Here is a 24,785-nt window from a genome sequence, read left to right on the forward strand (position 1 = left end):
CAAATGCATTAGCATTTCTACGGAACAAGTCGCCACATGTTCCAACCCCCAACCTGGAGGGCCAGGAGACTGTGTTCGTCTGACCTCTAACCATTGACCAACCTGGTATGAGAGACTCTGTGAGTGTCGCGGGACACTCTCCAGTATAGCTCAATGGATCGCTGAGGTGCGCAAACCGTCACACCACGGTAAGGTCCAGTCTCTTCGTGACGGAACTTCATCTACGGAAAAGCTACAACTTCAAAGCAGTTTCTGGAGATATTCTGCACACTGATGGCACGTTTATTTTGCAAAAGCGGCGTCCACAGAAGCGTAATATCACAGTCTTCTACAATTTTGTTTGTTGCAAACTGTTGATAGCTTCAGACGAAATGAACCAGTGCTTTGAGTTTAGTTTGATTTGCGTCTCTACCTTGTAATTCAATCAGTCATACCATTACCTTTATAATAGAAATGACATGTTCACGTTTGTTGGATCTGTATGTAAGAAAGTATCTGTCAATTGTTTAAAGGAACAAATAATCATAAATTAGCTGTTAAGAATCAGTTGAAGGTCATTTCACTCTTCGTTATCCTCATCCCAACTCATCTCATCGTCAGCATCAAGCTCAAGCAAATGTTTTTGTTTTTGTTTTGTTTCAACTTTTTGTGGGCAATTTCAATTTAGAACTGAGTGTTTCTTTTTGATGAAGTTAAAGTAACGGGGGGTTTGGGAATAGGAGCAAAACATTCGTCGTATGAATCCCTCCTAGATGCTCTTCCAGACATGTGAGTAGCGTGCGTTTTTTATTGACAAAAACTCAGTATGCGAGCAAGGCGTTTGCTCGGTGTTTGGCCAATCATCGCAGTCCTGACCAAAGTGAAGAGTAATCACAGGCCACAAATCGGGTGTGGCAACTGCCAATTTCCTTTCAGCTCACAAGGTCACTTCGCAAATTATTTGTGTCGTATTCCGGCGACCGTTGGACAACATCAGGAGAATTTTGGTTGGTTAAAATACCTTGTCGTTAGGCATATGGTGATGACTATCTCCAGGGGTTCTTATCGCATCATCTGTCTATCGTTCAACTATTTCAGTGCATTTTGGCATTGAAATTTACAGAATTTACAAACCAAGTGAGCATGAATTCGAGAATATTTTGCCAGTTTGAGGAATTTGTAGAGTTTCCAATCGAGATAATGTCCTGCAAGTGAAGCCGATTTCAACACATCACCAACGCATGTATTTACCCNCCTATACAAAACAAGTTGTAAACAATCCGAGATACAAAACACTTAGGCTGCGATTTGCAAACGGATTTATATAAAAACTCTTAGGATCATGCCAAATGCGAGAAATACATCGTTTCACGGCTGTTTTTTTTCGTTAAAAAAACAGCTATGAAAATTCACTCATTGAGCTGAAACACAGAATGCAGAATCTGCTGGCATCGGCCGATGAAGACCAGGTGCTCCATTTGGTAAACACACTGGAGTCCGGTCACGACTCAGAACGTTTGCCAGACCAATTGTTGGCTGAACCTCCATCAAATACGGTTGTGTCTTCAAACACGGTCAACCTGCGTGCGGCTGCACCGAAAGAGAGAAACATCAGAACCCTGTGCCGTAATCGTCGGGCGATTTCTCCGGCAGAATCCACCACATCCTCTTCCTCAGCAGCCAGTTCTCTGACACTTTGTGCAAGACCAGTGAAACACTCGGTAAGATCATCTGAGGTGAAACATGACACACGAAAGATCAATCTCTTGGATGATTATGTTCCAGTGCAGTACGCAGTTCCTATCGAAAGTCAACACAAACAGGAGACAAAAGTTGTCCCGTCGGAGAGGATGGCAAGACCAACAGCTCAAACGTTCAGCGATGCGGAATCCTCGTTTTCGAGTTGTCTAAATCAGGTAATTTGACTAATTCATACCGATCACTTGTCAATACAATGTGCACAATCTCCAAACCTAACAAATGAAAAATACGTCAGTGCTACTCACCTTCCAGGATGGGGACCGCATGATCCTCACTGTGCCTGGTTGGAGGCACTACAAGATATGGCTGCCAACCGATGTCAGTGGCGTTCTTGTTGTCAGTTTCTATCCAGATTGCCTGAGTGAACGTCTGGAGGTGTAGGCACCTCGGAATGATTGTGGTAAGCTAGCACTAATTCCCTTCCCTGTCCACCTTTACTCTTCGCTTCACAATAAGGGTTTCAAACAAATCATGGTTGTACGGCGGTGAAGCATCGGTGTCGAACATTGATGTCATGCTGTCGATGATGGCGATGATGATGATTATGTCAAGACTCCAGAATTCTCGTAGATGGGATCAAGTGTAGGACATCGCTATTCAATCCGTCCGTGCATTTGCTTTGTAAATCTGAATGGGGACTGCCTGTTGCACGACGCACTTACAGTAGGTTCTTTGTTTTGCTAGATAGCCCCGCAAAGTCTTCGATCACTTCCGGATGTGTTTTCTAGGGATCTAATGAGTCACATCCAGGATTAGAACATAAGTTCGATGGAAATTTTGAGGGAAACTCTTTAACTAATCGGTCGCAAAAAAGGGGGGATACTCATACTGAGCTGTCAAAGCGTTTTCGGCATGAGTGGTCTGCTGCGTCAAGGAACCACAGTTTTGTTCGCGGGTAATGTGAAGAGATTTGAGGATTATTAGGACAGAGTTTTCCCTCTGAGTGTGGCCAATCTGTGTTGTAAGGCTGAGAAGCATTTTACACTTGTCCCATTCTCATTGAGAATCATCAGCAGTGCGAAATTCAGGGAGATTCAACTCAGCTATTTACCGGCTTATAATCTCAACACCTAACCACTGAGCCACAATCGGCTGTTCAGCTTACAGGAAGAATAATTTCACAAGGCGAATGAAACTTACATCCAAGAAGTCATCATCAGTGAACGATAAAACAGCTCTAAAGTGCTTCTCGGCTTTTCAGAACAAACTGGCCTCATTTACAAGACGGAATCTCCAATACGGTTTGGTTTATCCATCATATTCTCCTTCACTCGTCTCTTCCTTCTGTACATACTATCTATAGCAGTTCCCATGATTTCGTACAAGGGGGTATACCCAATGGTAGATATCGGTTAATCAGTTTCAGGCACTTTTATAACCCATCTTCAAATGTCCGGAACGAAAGTGCAAAAATGTGAAACATCCGGGTAAAAAGACGTATTTTTCGGGTAACTCTTGTCGTGATCTCGACAGGCTGAATTGACTACATGTACGATCATCCATTCTTATGTGGTTTCCGTTCCACTTGTTGAGTTCTCGAATATCTATCAAAGCAAACATTTTGGAAACCGTTTTTATTTGCTATTTTTAACGTGTATCACCATTCCATTAGGTGATTCACTGGTTAGAACATTCCCAGTGGTTACTCACACCGTCGAATTCAGCATTCTTTGTCGTAACTAAAAAGGACGGAGGGCCATCAGATTGCAGACAATGTTGAAATATCGGTAGCTCTGGCACGTGTATTGTTTTTTAATCAGTTGACTACTGCTCTGTTCGCCTAACTTGTCAACTGACTTGCAATCGTTTCCTCACGAAATGAGGAAACATCATGAGCGCGCGGCTGAGTGATGATCTCTCCTTGTTCGCGAGTTACTCATCAAGCTCGACGAACAGATCAATAATTGCCCAATGAAATTGCTTCACATCCTGCATGTGAAATATGACACCTCCTTACAGTTTCAAAAGACTTTCGATGCTTAATGATTATTGATTATTTCAGCTTGAAAGCCCAATAGTCTCGAAAATACAATAAAAACAATGTTTGTATCGCTAGAATATGCAGCCACACTCAATCCATCCAAACAGGCTGAAATGTGTTTTTGTAACGCACTACTCATAAGATTGCTGAAAACTCCTCGACAGCCCAGGCTGAAGTGTCTCTTTTTGATTCGAAACTCCAATCAGGATGGATTTACGGTAATGAATCCAGATCAGCTTTTCACGCTCGCCAGTGCATTGGACCGTCACCACAGCTCATTGGCCAATAGACAGCAGGCACTGCGCCAGTTGGTTCGTCTGCCAATCAACGACGTTCAGGCATGTGAAGCTTGGGCACCCCACATTCTAGAACCAGAGGAGCCCGATTCCACAACATCCTGGATGGAATCAAAGGGACCACCAAAGGGAAAGACAACACAAGGGAACAGATCTTCCAGTTTTTTCGGCATCGCTGGACAGAGGGGAATTGTCAGATCGTCTAGAAGCGATAAACCTCGTGATAACATGGAGTGCCGTCCCCTGAAGCATCCTCGTGCAGGAAGTTGTTTGAGACAAGGATTGGAAGACGCCTTGAATGATGAAGACGGTGTTTTGTGGGTAAGATGACATTAACAACCGGCGAGCATACCGATATGTTAGGTAACAATACAGAAAATAACATATGAATACCAAGTTTGAAATGCACTTCACTTTGGAGTTCAGCCCTCCAACAAAATAGATGAAACAATCTAAACTCTCCGTTAAAAGAAACCCAGAATGCCAACATACTTCATTTGAAGGAATGCAAGCCTCAGTGGAATACAGTTCGTCTCTAGGCATTAAATCATCATCCTCATCATCATCATGAAAGGCAGCAACATCAGTTTTGACACTGATGCTTCAATCCCGTACAACCATAAGTTAGTCTAATTATATCTAAAGCCCTAGAGTGAAAAGAAATGAAAAAGAGTGGGTGAGGGAGGGGACCTAGTCATGATCTATGTCAAGCGTAATGCGGTGCGTACACCTCCAACCGCTCAATCAGACAACCTGGAAAGCAACTGACAACACAAACGCCACCAACATCGATTACCCGTCGTTTCTTAAAATGTATCCAGCCTAGCACACATGGAGTCACGGAGTCCTGGAAGGCGTACAACATCAAACATACTCAAACTCTTCGTGATCTTTTTCACGCCCTTCTGTCAAGTCATGCGTTGTCCACCTCGCGGTTTTAAACATTCTTAAGGGTACACGGAGAACAACACTCGACTCGGAAGACGGTGTTTTGGGATGCGTAGCACATGACCAAGCCATCGTAGTCGATGATGCTGGGTGTTCTCTCGGATTGAAGTGCCTGCAGCACAACCAAATACCCGTTTTCTAGTCACCTCGTTACTGACAAGCTGACGCCATCTAGAACCAGTAACGTTTTAGAAGCATCGGTCGTCAGAAACCTGAAAACATCTCACATTCTCTGTCCGCCCAGGCCATGTCTCGCACCCATACAATAACACAGCCCTTACTGTAGCCTGGTACACACGACCCTTAATATCGAGTGAGATGCCTTTTTGACGCCACAAGTGTCGCAAATTAGCAAACGTGATTCGAGCCTTTGAGATTCTTGCACTGACTTCATCAGACACACTTCCGTCAGAGCTAATACAACTACCGAGGAATGTAACTAAACTATATGATAAACAACATCTTATTTGTCTTTAAAACGGTGAATTTCCGATTCACCTCCATTCACCATTCCACAAAGTGATATGCTTGAATGGCAATCAGCAACTTCACAGCTGATGTTGCTTGAGCAGAACAGTTACGGGAGGACCATTACAATCTTCCTCTCCGTTTCATTTTTTCCTGTAAATAATTACTAAAGCCGGATCGAAGTTGTAAATATGCTAGTTAACATTCTCACCTGAATCCCTTCCCGTTTTTCCCCCGCAGTCGTTGGCCCTACGGTACGTCTGCAAAGGTCTGGAGACCTCACCGCCAAATATTCGGGAACCGTTTTTCTTGCTGAGTGAGTACACTAAAAACAGAATTTGCATTCTAATCTCGTTGAATGGGTTCGATTGGATGCCTCATAACCTCAACCTTATTGGTCTCCGTTGCCAACTGAAGGAACATTCCACCGGCTTTTTTACAATAGCTGTGGGCTACTCATTTAAATTAAGTAGCAAGAATCGACTGACGTTTCCAATAGTCAGAGATGCAAAACTCACATCAAATGAATCGTTAAGGCAAGTTCACAAATGTCGCATTTGGCTTAGTTCTTCAAAGTAAAACAGTTTTCGACGCACAACAGATTCACACTCTTGTCTCTGTCCCATGTTGAACAGGACTGGGCTTCTTCGGGGACAGAGAGTTCACATTGGTCTTACCCCCTTTTCCACTACCTTCATCCCGAACACGCGGGTTTCGTCTATCTCCACCATAGGCTGGACAAGTGATGTGCGGTGTTCAGTCAAGAATGAAAATTTAGGAGACAACTGTAGGTGGTAGAGATCAGTTACTAGAAAATCTAGCTAGGTTCAATCAGCGGCTTCAATTTTTGTGTTGTTATCCCACATATGACGTGAAATCAAACTGCCGTGGAAACAGTCGATATAGTTCCGAATGGAATGTCACTACATTGGACACTCTGCGCACTACCGCCAGATCCAAACTTTGCGTTGCTTGGAAGCCCTATATTTAGAGATAGAATGTTGTTTCAACTAAACAAACTGACGTCTTTGCCGGCTGTGTCACTTGTCCCAGTGTCCAACAGCTGGAATCACACACCGCTTTTGTTTAGTTCTCTTTATCGGGTCAGTTGTATCACCTGATCAGCTTCCTTTCCACTTTAAAACCACTCTATTTGTTTCTCATCCTATTGCGACCATTCTCACCATAGATATGTGCACGTGGAGATTCATTTTACTAAAAAGGTGACGCCACACGAATAGAGAATAACGTAGGTCAAACAATACATTGAAAGTCCTCATGGATTGGCCGTCCGTAATAACAGCGCCGCATTCATTCTTCAGCGATGTTGTGAGATTTTGACCTCTACCCCGCGTTTTTACCAGCTTTGCGAACGTCTAATGAACTTTTTCACTTCGTCCGAAGGGAGCGTTCAGCACTGTTGCTTATTCTTGATGCACACACTGGCACAAGATGATAAACCTGTTCATTATTCGTCCGCCTCAACAATTAGGTGATAAAAAACTAGACATCTCCTCCACTCATAGGGTAGCTGAAAGCTCTTCGACAGCCCACGATCGGTTTCGCCCTTTTTGGGGCTCATTAGTTAGGCTCAGTCCACGAGTTTCCGTCAACCTTATGTTCCACTTGAACCCAAATTGCACGAAATTAGCGAACTACACTCATTTGCAAACAAATTTGGTTTTGATGGGAGACTCACCTGGAACCACGCTGAATCCCTCGTTTAGGGTGTTGTTTAACAACTGAAAGTGCCCACCAGGTCGCCTCATGTCAGAAACTCTTTGGAATAGCAACCGATAAAACATCTGATTCAGCGACGCTGGGAATTCCTCTTTTCGGTATTCTGAGGCGATTTTTCAACCGGAATTTCGTCCTGTCACACGACAAGTGAACCTTCCACTTGTAGGGTCGTCACTCGAGCGTCCAGTGAACACATGACCATGTAATGTAAATTCCATGACCGAAGTTAATCATGCTTCTGATTGGCTGCTCTTACTCGGACATTTTGTTATGCGATCGAGGGTTAGAAACTCTTTAGATTTTCATAAAATGCGCGCTGCTGGTCACTCCCAATAATAATGAAACAGTGGTATGGTTGTTCTTGGTTTGATTCTCCTGAATCGGCCGCTTGCGGACTGAAAATTGTTTCATCTGCGACCAAAGGAGTCTTGTTTGATTGGAAACTGGTTGCAAGGAAAAAGCTTTCCTATTTCCCAAATAATCCCTCCTGGGTAGGACGGATTCCTCTTGAAAAAATGGGTCAAGTTATTTGAGTCTTTTCATGTGCTCCGAGATCTTGTACGCGAGTAAAAGTTGCCTGCAATGAACATAATGAAAATAAGTAATTGTGTGTTTCACAGCGGGACAGCTTATAGAATGGGTTTCAGTACAACTTCCAGAGCGTCAAATAAGGGTCTTTAAAGCAAATAATAAGCTATTTAATTTTCTGTGCCCTCAGTACCTTTCCAAACAAAACAGTGCTGTTGCAGCAAGGAGTTAAACAATCAAACAAGTAGTCCACGCATTCTAGCTGCTGTCTTTGGGTGCTTTTATGGCACATGACCTCGCGACCACGACATATTCCATGCGTACCCTGACAGAACAAACGCACTGAATGGGGAAGTCAGTGTTTGCTAAAAGTTCTGGAGCGGCGCTGCTGTATCATACGGTTGTGAAGCTCAGTTTCTGCAACCAATCACCCCGTTTTTGCGTTATTCTCCTGGGGTAGTTGTCTGACAGCTCTTCACTCTTATTTTTTTCGATCGCTGTCGACAGCATTTCCCTTCACAAACGTAATCCTGTATTTTCTTGAAGGAAACTACTCACAAGGTTGCTGAAAACTCTTCGACAGCCCACGACCGGTTTCGCCCTTCTGCTCGGGGCTCACCAGGTAGGCGCAGTCCCGAGTTTCCGTCAACCTTATGATCTACTTGAACCCAAATTGCACTGTTTCCGACAAATACACTCATTTGCAAATCAATTTGGTTTTCACGAGAGACTCAACAGAATCTCTCGTGTATGATATTCTATAACTAAAAGTTCTGCACACAGAGCGCCGCATGTTTCAGTTGGCACGATATTCGAGATATCGCATTATATTTTCATAATGGAAACTACTCACAAGGTTGCTGAAAATCCGTCAACGGCCCACGACCGGTTTTACCCTTCTTGGGGCTCATCAGGTAGGCGCGCGGTCCCCGAGTTCCCGTCAACTTTGTGATCTACTTGAATCCTGTATTGTTGCCAACCGAGTCCCAGAAAACACTTGTGTTCATATTCATTCACGTTTAGTTCAACATGTGCAACGGTTATTCACGTCAAACGCGGAGAGAATTCCCCACCTCCGAGACAAAGTGAACATGGCTTTGTACCCGATGGATCGTGCACTTCGAGCTGTAAGTTTGATACGGTTTTTGCATCTGCACCTGTTGGTCTTGCATACAACCTTTCGTCATTTCACTTGAAGTCCGAAAAAAGAACGCGAAATCCGGTTCACGTGTGGCTGGGAACGCCCCTTATTTATTTGTTCCAATTTTTCTTGCTGAAGACTCCCATCGACTCTTGTGAATCGTCAGGTACCGTGGCAGTGCCTACGGGGCGGCAAATGTGTCACCAAATCTTGCGGATGCGTAAAGGTCTACTGGAAGCTCTCGCCTGTGATCACTACATTTAATGGGGTTAGGTACGACTGTTCTGTTTCGCCTTTCCTTTTCAATTTCGTCAATGATTGTAGAAGACTAAATCCTAACTTTTAATGCCTGTGGACTCGACAAAATCCCAGCAATTGAGTGCGCTCCACTTGGCATATGATATAAGCCTAATTTCAGGGAATATAAGTATATTTTTCCCAATTACATAGTAAGATTAGTTCATTTGACTGTTTGTCACTTTCCTGGTTAGATGGCAAGTCTGATAGTCAACAATTCAGCGACGGAATGATACCAGTAAGCTCTACTGCTTCTCAGGCACTTAGTTCCCATCCTATATCTCCAAATTCGACAGTGCCTCAGCAGAATTTCGATACAGAGCCCCGTGATNCTGCTGTAAATTGGTAGATTCCCCGCGTCTTAGTGGTGATCATTGACCAACAAACCGTCTGACAATGCTGGCTCGCGTTTCGTCATCTTCTGTTGTAGTTGCGTTTACCACATGCGTGCAGTAGGCCTGGGCAACTGGACAGTCTGCCTCTAAAAACGAGCAGGTCACAGGTTCTGGATTATCGGTGTGTAAATCTCAAACAGAGAAACGGATAGCAGCTGATTATGCTGTATCTGGCTGATGATTTGCAACAAGACTCTAAACGCTAGGCCTTCGGTTTTATCACCTTTGGTCTACATGAAATCTATGGTTTGTGCTCAGTAACACCATCGGCTCAACGCAAGCCGTTTGCAGCTTCTTACTATGCACGGACTTCCATCGTTTTGGAGACAGTTGACCGACCGGGATGCCAGCCCTTCGTGCCGTTTTTCCTCACTGGCTAGCAGAATTTTCAGGCTTGAGTTGATTCTCCTAATCCAGTTTTCTTCGGAATGTCCCCAGATGTCTCCAAATCAGATCGTTCCTACAAACACGAAAGCGGTATCCTTTTGTTACAGAAATTTCCGCTGATTGGGTCAGGTACAGTCCAGTATATAGCAGCATTTGTGAACTTTCACACTGATGCGCTTGAGAAACAAACAGTTCTATCAGTATCCATCCAAGAAAGCCGTCCATGGTCATGCACTTTGTTAATGCGGCAACGGTGATCCTATAAAATAGCCTAGTAATCGGTATTCACTTGCGGCGACGTTTTATAGATATCGCGGTTATTACGCACCTCCCTTCAGTTGCCTTTGTTAGCTGGACCAATACACGACAGATTGATTTTATGCAGTCATCCATATGTGACCACTTATGTTTCAGTCAACCCTCCATTCTAAAGCTTCTGGTCTTTCATGCGTCGTTTTTCGCCAATGTTTACCTTCCCCTCCAGTCGTGGAATCGTGGCAGGGTAAATTCAATGCATTAATCTTCTAGTTCTAACCACTTTCGTTCACTGTGACATTGTTTCGGTGCCTAGCTGCCATGACACCTGAATGGTGCACGATCGCTCTCAGGTTGCCAAAATCTAGATGGGAGCAGCCGAGATGCATAGGTTGGATTCGAACCACGGATCTACATCCTGTAATGCAAGTTAGCAGTTGCTATGTTACTTGCAGCTGCGCTACTATTTGCCGGACTAATTCTGCGTACAAAAGACAACCGAAAAAAACTTTCAAAAAAGTACTCATTACATTTATTCTTGTAAATTCACTGAAATTAACATCTGTTCTTTAAAGCGGAACATATTCCTCGCTAGGTGTTGAAGGACTTCGGTAGAGACGCGCTCAGGTCAATGTTGATTTACCATGTCGCATGTTACGAACTAGACAAAGCTTGTTTACATATGATCGTACCTAATTTTGAAGATTGTGGAACATGCTTGAAGCTGTGGTGAGGGATCTTTGACGAATGGCATCCTAGATGATGTCACACACAGCTGCAGTTGATATTGGATGAGACTCGCTTTTCTGACTCCACTTTGGACAAATAACGCTACTGGATAACCACACGGAAGGCTTGGATACCTTTGCACAGTGAACTTGTTGTCGACTAACGGAAAAAAAGTTACTATGAATGGTAACTGGAATGATCAACCGCGCTGTAACTCTCACAAGCATATGAGAATAACCCCTGGACAACTCCTTTCTTCCTGCCGCTTCTGTCAGTCACGACAAAACAGGACTAGAAATCAGAAATACGGAAAAGAACTGGACGAACCGTTGCTGAGGGGACGGTTCGGAAGGATGAGTGCTGCGAAAAATCTCGTAGCCCAGCAATAGTCTCTGAGTTGAAGTATATCGAACGTATTAACAGTTTAAACCAAAGTTGATGATTTTCGAGAAATACACTCATTTGCAAATCAATTTGGTCTTCATGAGAGACTCAACTGAATCTCTCGTTTATGCTGTTCTACAACTGAATGCGCTGCACACAGGCCGCCGCATGTTTTAGTTGGCACGATATTTGAGATATGGCAGTATATTTTCATAAAGGAAACACCTCACAATGTTGCTGAAAACTCTTCGACAGCCTACGACCGGTTTCGGCCTTCTTGTGGCTCATCAGGTAGGCACAGTCCTCGGGTTTCCGTCAACCTTATGTTCTACTTGAACATATTTTACTAGAAAATAAGGTTGACGGAAACTTGGGGACTGCGCCTACCTGATGAGCCCCAAGAAGAGCGAAACCGGTCGTAGGCTGTCGAAGAGTTTTCAGCAACCTTGTAAGTAGTTCCCCTTATCAAAGTTGGTGATGTATTTTTACGAATAAATATCTTTCTGATGCTCTCTCCTGAAATATGGGAACCTACTTTATATGTGTGATCGAATAAATTCAATGAAACTGGGCAGCAGTGGCTACTTCATTGAGGCTGTCTTTTGCTGTGTCGGTGTAATACTTCCCCTAGAGGAAAGCCAATCTTCCTATGAAGTTCAAGTTATCCTGATTCATGAAAAGAGGCGTCAAAGTTATTTTGAAAAAACTTTCTGTGCATCAAAACCGCCTTTTTTCACTTGTCTTCTGATTTATACAACGACAACCTTGATTTTCTCTAAATAGTGGAATCAACCTTGCGACTTGTGATACAAAACCATCGACGTTGCATGGTTGTCCGGCATTCGTTTCAGGGTTGCACCCACGCGCACTGGGTAATACCCCATAGTGTTTATGCTGATCCGCGTTCATATCCATTTGAACGTCCTCTATCCGGCTTCAACCGGGTATGGAAAGAACCTAAGAGTAAACCAAAAGCAAGCAGTTCAAGGTCACCAACAAACCCATCTGAGTGCTTATAAATCTCGATTCTTGTGAATACAACTAGACAGTTAAGCCCAACCTGGGGTATCTGGTGGCGCTGTAGACACATGTCAATCTTTACATACTCAGGCACAGTTGGCTCCCTAAGGCTTATAAAAACTAGATTTTAAGTTTTATTCAGATCGTTCAACTGTAACGCCTTTTCGGTGCCTAGCTGCCTTGCCACCCAAAGGAAACACGAGGGCTTGGATACTGTCAGGTTGCCCTAGTCAAGAGGCGCAGGTCGGGTTCGAATCATGAACCTTCCGGTCAGTACATTAGCACTCTAACCACTGAACCGTCTTGCTGATAGTATGATCCAAAATCGACTGCTCGCTCCATTCTTGTGATTCACCCTTCTCGAATTTCTTACTGCCGAGGGACAATGTAATCGAGTTAAAGAGAGCAGATGCTGCATTGGTGTGTCTATGTGGTGATGTGATGCCATTAGAGGCAATCTCATGCAATGTGAATCGATCGGTGTCTGAGAATTTGCCCACCCTGGCGTATGCGATCCCGAAACTCCTGGCTACAGTGAGTGGTCTCCCAAAATGAGAATCTTGTACGTCCCCGGAGGCAGACGAAAATCTAAAAAAATAAATCGTTTAGTTGTAGCACCCTTCCGGTGCTTAGGTGCCATGCCACTCGAAGGAAGCACGAGAGCTGAGATACTCCCCATTTGCCCAAGCTTAGACAGGGGTAAGTCGAAATGTAGAGGTTGGGCTCGAACCACGGACTTCCGGCCATTAAACTCGCACTCCAACCACCCTAATGTGTAAATTGTATTTTTGGTTGTGTGTAAACCGTATCTCTGGAGGGTACGTACCGATTGATTTCACATGAGTTTGACCTGTCAGACAAAGTCGCTGTGAAGCAAGACCTGGAGTGAGGCTATAGAGTCCTGTTAGTATTGAACAGTACAAAACAGACACAAGTGTTCAGTTTTCCTCCTGTCGGATAGCCGACCCAGCAACACACATGTTCACGAAACCATCCTTGGTTAATCAGCCATGTTTCGTTTAGGGCCTTGACAGGGGCTCTGTGCCTTTTCACTTCCGGTGTAAACAACCTTGTTGTCCTTACAGAGAGGGTAATCTGGGTAGAAGACTGGTCTGACCGATTCCAGGTTCACTTGTGTATGTGGATAACACTGTAGCCTGAAATTCATCCAAAAAGAGAGATTCAGCTGGGTTCCAGATGAGTCTCTCGGAAAAACCAAATTAGTTTGCAAATGAGTGTATATTCGCTAACTGGCGAAGTTCTTCATGTCTGTCTCAACCGAAATCGTGAAGTCTCTTTCCCGGTCAGAGGTCACTTGTTTATAAAGTTTAGATTGTCGTTAGCCAGGAATTTTGTTACGATTATGTGACAAGTGAAATATTCACCGTTTTGATGCGGATCCGATACTGTGGTACATTTGATTTCTCTAATTTTCCATTGTTTCAGTGCCACCTACTGAACCAGTTTCATCGAAATATCTGCCAATTCTGGATTCGTTACCCCGAGCAGTGAGTTAAAAACGTGCATGATTGCGTTTGCCATTATGATTGTTTGGACCGACTATTGATCTCATAGATCGGATGCTGTTGGTCCCTATTGGGACGAATCGACGTATCGGGTTTTGGCCAATCAGGTTCACCTCCAAATTCCACATCCAACCAATCATCAAACTGTCTTGTGCGCTTAGCTCACATTAGGTCAAACTGAGTCTGTTTGATTTAATGGGTAAGTCTGGTCACCTGACACAGTCGGCGCGATTAAAATTCGGTTTGATTCATATGCGCCGTGGGCACTCATGACTGTCTAGTGTTGAGCTGAAGCATGCGAAAGTCGAACCCGAACACCAAAGACACAAGTCTGTCCAAGTTCACCAGAGTAGATCGAATCGGACTGACCACTTTTTTTCAGGTCCTCCTTGGGAATCACGGAGATACTAAGAAGGAAGCCAATCCTGATGAGCTTCGAGGCACATGGCAACTCACTCAAGCATCACTTGACTTGCGCAATATTCTTTAAAACGACTGTAGAATCTAATTCACACTGAGTTTAATTTGATCGGCATTGGTTGCTCTTTATCCTTTGACTTTGTGTTCAAAAAGAGGAGGTACGTGTTGTTATAGCACCACCTGTTCTACTGCATATTGTACACTTAGATTCACCCTCACTTGTTCATGTTTATGACAGGTTTCAAAAGCCTTCCCGTTACTTATTTTAATGGATCATTTCTTTCCGTTTTAATATCAGTGTCGCTTTACCAATAGGACCTAACCCAGAAGTTGCTTTTGAATGCTCTTCGCACAACTTCCTTTTTGATGCTACTGGGGTTCAAAGAATCTTTCAGTTGTATTATCAAGTAGTCAACATACGACAATAAGCGGTCGTGAATTTTCAGTGTGATGGAAATCTGGAATCGGGCAAAACTTGATATGAAGTGAAGAAATGAAGGTTGCTGACAAACGTTTAGTTGTACTTTCATAAAGGAAACTACTCATAAGGTTGCTGAAAACTCTTCGACAGCCCACGAACGGTTTCGCCCTTCTACTCTGGGCTCATCAGGTAAGCGCAATCCCCGAGTTTTCGTCAACCTTATGATCTACTTGAACCCAAATTGCACTGTTTTCGAGAAATACACTCATTTGCAAATCAGTTTCGTTTTCACGGGAGACTCAGTTGAATCTCTCGTTTATAATGTCCTCCAACTGAATGTGCTGCACGCAGGCCGACACATGATTCAGTTGGTTGTACTTCTTCCGGGACGTGATCCCTCCTGTGCTTGCCTGGAGATATTAACCAATATGTCTGATGTCATTGGCTGTCAGTTTCTATCCGGACTGTGTTGGAATTGTAGGCCGTATGAGTTCAACTATAAAGGCTATAGATGTGCTCTACCCATCATCCTCATGATCACTGAAAACTAACCATTCATCCCCACGTTCACCTCATTTCAACAATTTGTAACCTGTACACACGTCTTGTTTAAATGCACTCATATAGGAATAACCGTTTGTCATTCTCAAATGTAAATGCTAACCAGAGCTTAATCATGTATCCGTACTACAGATTTTTGAACGAAGTGATTGAACAAACCCTGAACGTCTTGGCCCTCAACTGCCATGGGGCAGGGTGGATTCATGGAACAGATTTTGGCCAGGTTAATCCACTGTGCGTCATTAGTCTGTTGGATCCTCATGCAGAGTGGTTTACAAAATGGATGGTGAGTGTGTACTAATAAAGTTTCAGTTGTAAAATCATCTCGGTACCCAGCTCCTTCTCCATTCGAAGAGAGCACGGGTGCTGAATTAGTTCACAGCCAGCCAGGCCTAAACAGGAGCAGTCAAATTGCCTTTGGTTGGGTTCGAACCACGGACGTTCTATTCATTGAGTTCGATCTTAGCGAACAAGCTACCTCGAGCTCTGAGTTTGAAAATCCGTGTTCCCGTTTTTGTGCAGATGATCCAATTTCATCTCGAAAAGTATTCACTTTTCCAAATAGTATTAACCCTAATTGAGTCGTGTCTTACGCCCGTGCTTTTTGAACGAATGATTGAAACGTTTTTTTCTCCGTATGGTTGTGTAACTTGGTTGTTGGTCTGTTCGCCGAGCTTGGCAGTTGGATTGCAAACGTTTCATCACCAATCGAGGTGACATCGTCAGTGCACTGACGTATGGAATGGACAGAAACATCAACGTTTAGTTATAGAAAGGGAGAGAAGCAGATATTGCTGAATCGGTTGACCTAATGTTTCAATTTTTTCAGATAAAAGATTCGCGAGGGGAAGCAGGTTTGGGACTGAAGCGTCCGTAGAAGTTACTCATTTCTAATAAACGTTTCAGCTGCTTAAATGAAGTAGAGAGAGAGAGAGAGGAAAGTTACAAATACTGGTCAACTTATCAGCGGCAGGCGATATACCATCTTAATCAAACGTAGGGCAAAGAAAGGTTAACAAAAACGAACCAAAAATACCTTTTTGAGTGCTAATAACAACACCATGACCGCGTAATCGAGTGAACAACCTCAACCCTGAAATTTTAATAGCTCCTGTTGAATTCCGAACAGCATGTTGACTCTTGTGTTTTCTCCAGATTGCATGGCAGCTGTGTAGCGAAAGACTGTCGTAGAGACTCTGGACCTTACCGTGGTTTGACAGGTTTAGTGTATCCATGACCCATCGAACTATACTGCGGGCGCCCGTGTCACACCGGTAGATTCTCTGTATCATATTATTCCATGGTTGGAGTTGTGACAAACACACTATTCTTGTCCCCCGAAGTTACGGGTTCGAACACACGTGGCGAAACGTTAGTGTACTTGCGTTCCGTTTATGTTGCGATCAGATTTTTGTGCCAAAGACTTTATTTGAGGACTCTAGTCGTCCCCCTCTCCATGCCAGTATTCCAAACCCTGTGCAACCATTACAGATAATTTCATTCCACACTGGAAGTTTCACAGTGTCGTCAGCCAGATCATGTTGCTTCGCGGCAGCAAGACATCACTATTGAAAATTGGTGACATTGCTGCAACTGATAATGAAGGGAATTATCGCGAAAAAGATGCCTGTAGCTCAACAACAGTAGATGTTTCAGTGATATACTCTTACCCGTTTTCAGTGCCAGTACAACTTCACTTTTGGCGACACCTTCTCCGAATCCTGTATACTGGTTGAACTGTTGTCTATTTTCACGTGACCTGTTAATTTTGCAACTGCCATGTTAGTCTATCTGTTTGGAACCCGCAAACTGGGTTCGGATGAGAGCGGGATGCTCCACAAACCCAATGGTCTGTTCGCCGAGCTTGGCAGTTGGATTGCAAACGTTTCATCACCAATCGAGGTGACATCGTCAGTGCACTGACGTATGGAATGGACAGAAACATCAACGTTTAGTTATAGAAAGGGAGAGAAGCAGATATTGCTGGATCGGTTTACCTAATGTTTCAATTTCTTCAGATAAAAGATTCGCGAGGGGAAGCAGGTTTGGGACTGAAGCGTCCGTAGAAGTTACTCATTTCTAATAAACGTTTCAGCTGCTTAAATGAAGTAGAGAGAGAGAGAGAGGAAAGTTACAAATAGTGGTCAACTTATCAGCGGCAGGCGATATACCATCTTAATCAAACGTAGGGCAAAGAAAGGTTAACAAAAACGAACCAAAAATACCTTTTTGAGTGCTAATAACAACACCATGACCGCGTAATCGAGTGAACAACCTCAACCCTGAAATTTTAATAGCTCCTGTTGAATTCCGAACAGCATGTTGACTCTTGTGTTTTCTCCAGATTGCATGGCAGCTGTGTAGCGAAAGACTGTCGTAGAGACTCTGGACCTTACCGTGGTTTGACAGGTTTAGTGTATCCATGACCCATCGAACTATACTGCGGGCGCCCGTGTCACACCGGTAGATTCTCTGTATCATATTATTCCATGGTTGGAGTTGTGACAAACACACTATTCTTGTCCCCCGAAGTTACGGGTTCGAACACACGTGGCGAAACGTTAGTGTACTTGCGTTCCGTTTATGTTGCGATCAGATTTTTGTGCCAAAGACTTTATTTGAGGACTCTAGTCGTCCCCCTCTCCATGCCAGTATTCCAAACCCTGTGCAACCATTACAGATAATTTCATTCCACACTGGAAGTTTCACAGTGTCGTCAGCCAGATCATGTTGCTTCGCGGCAGCAAGACATCACTATTGAAAATTGGTGATATTGCTGCAACTGATAATGAAGGGAATTATCGCGAAAAAGATGCCTGTAGCTCAACAACAGTAGATGTTTCAGTGATATACTCTTACCCGTTTTCAGTGCCAGTACAACTTCACTTTTGGCGACACCTTCTCCGAACCCTGTATACTGGTTGAACTGTTGTCTATTTTCACGTGACCTGTTAATTTTGCAACTACCATGTTAGTCTATCTGTTTGGAACCCGCACACTGGGTTCGGATGAGTTCGGGATGCTCCACAAACCCAAGCCGAACTCATGACATTGCACACAAAGAGGAACGTACATCCCATACCACTCAGTGAAGTGTGATCTCGCCCACCAATTCAAGCCTGAGGTACGCTGAAGCGGTATCTGGGATACAACGTTTCCACGACACTGTTGAATTTGGGTTGACATTCTCGGTGTCCGGAAGCAAGCATAGCAACTACGATTGTTTTCTAGATTAGTTGTCAACTAATCATTAGCGTGCTTGTCCTGAGTTGACAGTCTCGGTGTCAACTAATCATTAGCTTGCTTGTCCTGTAAGCTCCGGTTGTCATACTTCAACCGAGTGTGGGTAAAACATCTCACAAGATTAAGGCCATCTAGATGAATTTTGGAACAAATTCAATGACTATTTAGTTAGTGCACAACGTTCGAACTGTTTGTTTGTGGGACGTCTCCATCCTTAGGCCCGATACCTCGGTGCCTAACGACCACGCTCTCGAATTACGGACTTTATCTGCGAACAGCTAGTAATAAAAGCTTACAAAGATAACGGAGTGCCACTCACTTTGGTTGCTGGGATACGTGGGCTGTTAAAGCTGTGTCAGGAAGGTCATCATCACCATCACCATCGACAGCATGACATCAGTGTTCAACACCAATGCTCTACTACCGTACAACCATGATTTATTTGAAAGCTTTATTGTAAAGAAAAGAGTAAAGGTGGACGGGGAATGGACTTAGTGCTAGCTTACCACAATCATTCTGAGATGCTTACACCTCCAGACATTCACTCAGACGATCTGGATAGAAAGCCCGGACCCCACTGATACACTGGAACTCCAGCAAAATCTCAGTAGGGAAGCCACGACCATCTAGGCCAATCAGTCACTCAATCGATTTAGCAAAAGCCGATGAGTGTTCAGGAGCGCCCAAAAAGCTCGACCGACTCTGATAAGTGTTCAGGCGTTTCGCGGAAGCACAGTTGATGTTGATGAGTGTTCACTAAACGTCGATCAGGCAGTCCGGATCAATTTCAGAAAGTTCCCTCAGAATAGTGCGGGGTCGTTGTAACTTTCGCAATCGCTTGTTACAACAAGGATGTTGTGTTCCCTGTCGGTGAGTCCTTTTTTGGCACCAGGCACTGAAGCAGGAGCAGCAGTCAGATACAACAGATTGGCGACGCCCGAACCCACGGAATCATGACAATAACTGCTGAAGCGTTGGAAGAAACAACGCTGCAATAACAAAATGAGTTTGAAGCGGCGCAGTGGTGGAGACATTGATGCGGCAACTAAAAATTCAACTTTCAAATTCCGCTCCAGATGAAAATTCAGTCTACTCAACCACCAACAGCATCACGGAGTTCCGTTATGACCCTGATGCCGGTCTAACTTTTGATTCGTAGTTCAGACTTTACGAAGATATCTTCAAGGTCGAAGTAAAACACTAAGATAACGCCAGTCTTCTTTTCGCTACTAGACACTGGAGGGAGACATCAGTGAGAGATAACAAGCTTTGATAGACAAATACCCAATCATTGTGTCTTCATGTAGCCCGGTAAAGATGTACATCTTGTTCGATCCTCAATGGCACCCATCCAGTGAAATTAAATCCCTTTCAAAAGTCACCGAAACGCAACAGAATGAATTCTCCAAAATTGATATAATAATGCTTTACTGTATGTTTTCATGTACACTACGTCGCTCGGATTCCATCCGAAGTACAAATATTGAAGCGCATTTCCTTTACTTCCCGTACATCACTTGCTGACACTCTGGTGTTTTGTCGTCTGATTTACAGCATGGAAGTTATTCCCGCGATCCACTCATCCGTCATCTACGTGATGATCCCTCACTGGTGAGTTTCACCTCTGGAATTGTGTGCATACAAACTGATGAGGGTCATTCACAACCCAGTGGAGTCTCGATTTCTTGGTATTGGTGTCGATTACTGAAGACAAAACGGATTTACTTGTATTCTGTAATATAGTTGCAAAACGCAACTGCCTCCTGGAAATTGTTTGTTCTTTTACCGTGTATCGTTAATTCTATCACCTGTCATGTCTTAGGCTGTCTCAGTTGGGGCAACCCAAAACTAAGCCGAAACGGGACATTTCACGTGGAATTAAAATAATCGTCCATAGTGTTCGCTTTCTGGCCATCGGAGTTGTTGAGAACATTCACGCAAACGGATCGATACGATTTGCTAAGTTTGTTCCATTCTTCAATTTGTTTTCTTTTTCAATGGAAATTTGACACGGTTTGGTGTTTCTACTTGCTAGTTATCCAGGTGATACAATGTATGCCCCGTGTTTAGTCAAGCTTGTTAATGAAACCGAGGTGCTCTATTTTACCAGTCATGAGCAACCAACAACAAACCAGGGTCTATCAAGGCCCTCCGGCATACTTTGTTTAGACTACCCGTAACTGAGTTCAACTTTCCTCTGGATTACTGATCATTGATGCTGACCATCAATTTCTGATATCTTAGAAGCTTCACCTCTGATGCCTAAGTGTCCATCATGATTCAGTCGGCGTTGCTAAATAGTGATTTTTACGTCTGCTCTTCTGTTGTTAGATTGATTGCGGTCCTTTAGAGATAAATCCCCTTCTGTGGAAACATTCGCCGTTTCATGGTAGCTTAATGAATTGATTGTTCGGATTTGTAACCATACAGCATTACTTTTCAGACCAAAGTTCATACAGCGGTAATGAATCTCTGTGAATGCACCGCAGCTTCCTGCTGGGTAGAACAATAAAAAACGCTGCTACTGAATCCCGTATTAAGTAGTCTAAAACTTTTGGGATTCATCGCACATCCGTACTGAGGCACCACAAGCCCAAGGCTTATTTCCCCTTCTGAGTCAGCTGGACAACAGTCAGACGGGAGCTGAGAGTAGACTTTAACAAGAGCGAGACCGTCGCACCGTATTTTTCAGAATAGGCTTGCTTGGTTTCACTTGAACTTCCCCGATTTTTGACTCTTGAGTGGTTCAGGTTGAGAAATTTGATATTGTTCTCCTCTGAACAATGCTTAAAGCAGTGATCTTGAGAAAATTGTTGGTGTAGATTGTAGCGAACAATCAAAGGGGCTAAAATGCCATGTACGAAGAGGGGCAAACTCTCGCTTCCGACGAGGTTTCCCATCAACGTAATTAGCACACCTGTGTAGATTGACAAAAGTGGTGATGAACTTCGCTCGACACTCTCAATCAGATTAGCTAAGTTGCTTTACGGACATACTATTCACCTTCAGTATGCTGAGTCTATTCAAATTACGGTGATTCATATACCTCGCCTCCGGATTTCCGATCTTTTACAATATTTCTCTCCGCTCCTAGGTTAATTGTAGCCTTGACATTATTATGGGATTCATGAACTCGACGCCGCGCCACATGTTGCAAACGAAATCTCTTCCCAGTAAGTTATTATCTGCTCTCTGTTTGGCTTCAGGAAAACACATACTTACTGTCATCATCATCATCGACAGCATGACATCAATGTTCAACACCGATGCTTCACTGCCGTACAACCATGATTTATTTAAAAGCCTTATTGTAAAGAAAAGAGGAAAGGTGGACAGGGAAGGGACTTAGGGCTAGCTTGACACAATCATTCCGAGGTGCCTACACCTCCAGACATTCACTCAGGCAATCTGGATAGAAACTAACAACAAGAACGCCACTGACATCGGTTGGCAGCCATATCTTGTAGTGTCTCCAACCAGGCACAGTGAGGATCACGCGGTCCCCATCCTGGAAGGTGAGTAGCACCGACAGAACCCAAGCGTTTCGTGATCTCCTTCATACTCTTCTGCCAAGTCAGGGGTTGGCCACCTCTCTGTTTACGCCACTCTGAGTTGGGCATGGAAAACAGCACTCTCTTTGGCAAACGATGGTTCGGCATACGTAACACATGTCCCAACCAACGCAGCTTCTTCTTCATACTTACCGGCTGTTCGATGTCCTTATTTATATCTGTGTATGCGGGAGATTTTTTTGATAAAGAACATTTCCAACCTACCTTTTTGATGTCGAAAAGGATTCTTCGGTATGCATTGAAGCAAATTATGGGGGAAAATTACACAACTAAATAATTTTCGTTGAAGGAAAACATGGGCAAGGACAAATTCAAGGGTCCGCAAAGATGGTGAGTTGGAGCTGTGAGGAGTTCGGAATGAGGGACAGTATTGGAATTTCTGAAACGGATTTTCCTGAAACGGAAAGAGGGGGCCACGAGTGTTATTTTGCAATGGAGTGCTTGGCCTTTTTGAAGCAGGTGGATTTACTATTTCTAAAAACAAATCGGAATGGATTCCTTTGTGAATTTCTTCATCATACAGTCAGTCATCTCAGAAAAGGAAACCGGAACGGCTTTATTAAAACGCTGGTCCTCAAAATATGTACACTCGGACATAATGATTGCACAGCATTCTAGAAGAAAGTAGGGAAACGTGGATAGAAATGAATTCGGTGTTCTATGAATGCAAGGCGCCCACGATCAGCTCCAGCATTGTGTTGGATACAGGCCCGGGAATAATTAACCTCTGGTGGGAGGGAAGGAAACAGGAAGTTGAAGTAAGATACGACGATCCTTGTGCTTTTTTTTCTAAATCGCAGAATCAGCACTCTAAAAGTCAATTTGTCAAATAGGAATGCACCCCATAACTAAAGACGCATATGGAGCAGAATTTTATTCAGGACTCATGAAGGCCAACGCAAAACTGCCGTCATTGTTACGAACCTTCAGCAGAAGCAACATAAACGGACAAGTCACCACGTGATAATAAACCCACCTTACTGTTTGGCGGTACTGTCTGGAACACCTGCTCTGCCAGTGTACGTTAATCTTGCCCATAGTTTGCAACTCTACAGTGATGTATCTATTCACCGAAAGCCTTCCATAAATAGAAGCGAAAGGATGCTACGGGCTGTAAAAAAAGACAGCAAACTACTTGGGCTAGGGAAACTCAAATTCGGGTGTGTGGCGCCAAAAGAAGCATTGTGAAGCGGTTGGGTGCACCTCGTATGCATCTCGGACTTGGGTCTCGAGGTTGAACATTCCAAAATGGGTTGATGTGTTGTTAGCCGGAGTGCTGAATTAGTTGTAAATGTCTGTCTTGTCGATGCTTATCCGGCTGGCATGCAGCTACGGCGATTCGCGCAAGCTGGCGGTAAAGCGGTGTATCGGATGTGGATGACAATGAACCTTCTCCAACCTTGGAAAGACCTCTTCAAACGTCGCCACATTTGTACTTGTTGGGATTCTTTTATATGCGTGTAGTGGATACTGATCTAAGCGCTATCGCGCTATCTCCACACATAGCACTGTTCAAGGGACGTCGCTGACTTATCTTTAGCAGAAAAAGTGATTGTTAGACTTTATTGCAAAACCAAACTATCATATTTGCTCGTAGATTATCATATAGATAAGCAGACTCGAGTAGCAATATTCAGTACACTTCTTCAGGCTTTCACAGTCGAAGCGGTTTATGCGATTGGAAGTTGATGTGCTACTTAAAGTAGTCAGACGTTTACATTTATTCGGATATTATTAGGATTTTCATGGTGTAGGGCATTTCATTCTTGGAATTCACTTAACCAATCAGCTTGGATTGCTCTCACGAGCTCGAGGTAGCTCGGTGGTGAATACGCAAACTTCCAAACAGAAAAGTTTGAGGCTCAAAACGAGCCCCAGCATATAAACCGCTCATGTCTGGGTCTCAGCAACCTGGAGGTATCTCAGCCCTCGTAGGTCCCCCGGAGAGAAATGGCAGTAAGGCATGAAAAAGGCGTTACAGCCGAACAATGGGACCAGACATAAATTTCCATCTGTAAATTGCTTGTTCACACCGATATTTTCTACTGTTTCGGTTTTCCAATACCCCCGATCATCTTTCAGATACAGGTGTCGACACTCAGCTGATCTACTCCTCGGAAGAGATCCTCTGCGCTCTATTAATCCACTCCTTCAGCGTTATCCATCGCCTCTTACGTTACGCCCGTGGTCGGAAATTGTTTTGTTGCTCCGGCGACTCAGTGACAGGTATGATGTTCTTGTTATGCTGACTTCCTACCTCCAACTAGCTGAATAATTCTCTTCTGATACCCTCTGTCAATCAGTTGTTGCCATTTGTTTGAATGAGTACGTCTCCGTAGATCGAAAGCTTCAGGAGAACCAGACGGTTTCGTGCCAGTGTTCGTTTCACAGCTAGAGCTCCCGATAGGTGTATCTTGAGAAGTTTAACTTTACTCTCATTCACTGTCGGAGGCAGTTTCCGCGGCCTATCAAGCCCTCGTTGAAAACTGCGACTATCAATGTTTTGTCAAGCAAGTGCTTTTGCTCAGCATCACCCAAAACGTACGTCTTGCCCCGATAAGCCACTATTTAACTCTCATAGGTCGGCTATGCGCATTTCTTCTCCCACCCTTGTGTCAAACAAACACATGAAATGTCTGAACCACTAGTTTCCAAACTTTTCACCTTCTAAGTCCCACCTTGCCAGTTTCCCAAACCCGCGAATCTGCTCATTTGATTTCACGACCATGAAGG

General features: G+C 43.9%; 1 protein-coding gene across 1 annotated transcript in view; it reads left to right on the forward strand.

Annotated features, from left to right (window-relative positions):
• Nucleotides 1-24,785, forward strand: part of T265_07130 (hypothetical protein) — a gene marked incomplete at both ends in the record, with an annotated part of 59,757 nt that overhangs the window by 4,152 nt on the left and 30,820 nt on the right. Inside the window, 3 exons of the mRNA XM_009172573.1 lie at nucleotides 1,412-1,895; nucleotides 3,928-4,338; nucleotides 5,674-5,749. Coding sequence (XP_009170837.1) covers nucleotides 1,412-1,895; nucleotides 3,928-4,338; nucleotides 5,674-5,749 — 971 coding nt within the window. The remainder of the gene's footprint in view (nucleotides 1-1,411; nucleotides 1,896-3,927; nucleotides 4,339-5,673; nucleotides 5,750-24,785) is intronic.

The sequence above is a fragment of the Opisthorchis viverrini genome (genome assembly GCF_000715545.1).
Source record: "Opisthorchis viverrini unplaced genomic scaffold opera_v5_161, whole genome shotgun sequence".
Classification (NCBI taxonomy): Eukaryota; Metazoa; Platyhelminthes; class Trematoda; order Opisthorchiida; family Opisthorchiidae; genus Opisthorchis; species Opisthorchis viverrini.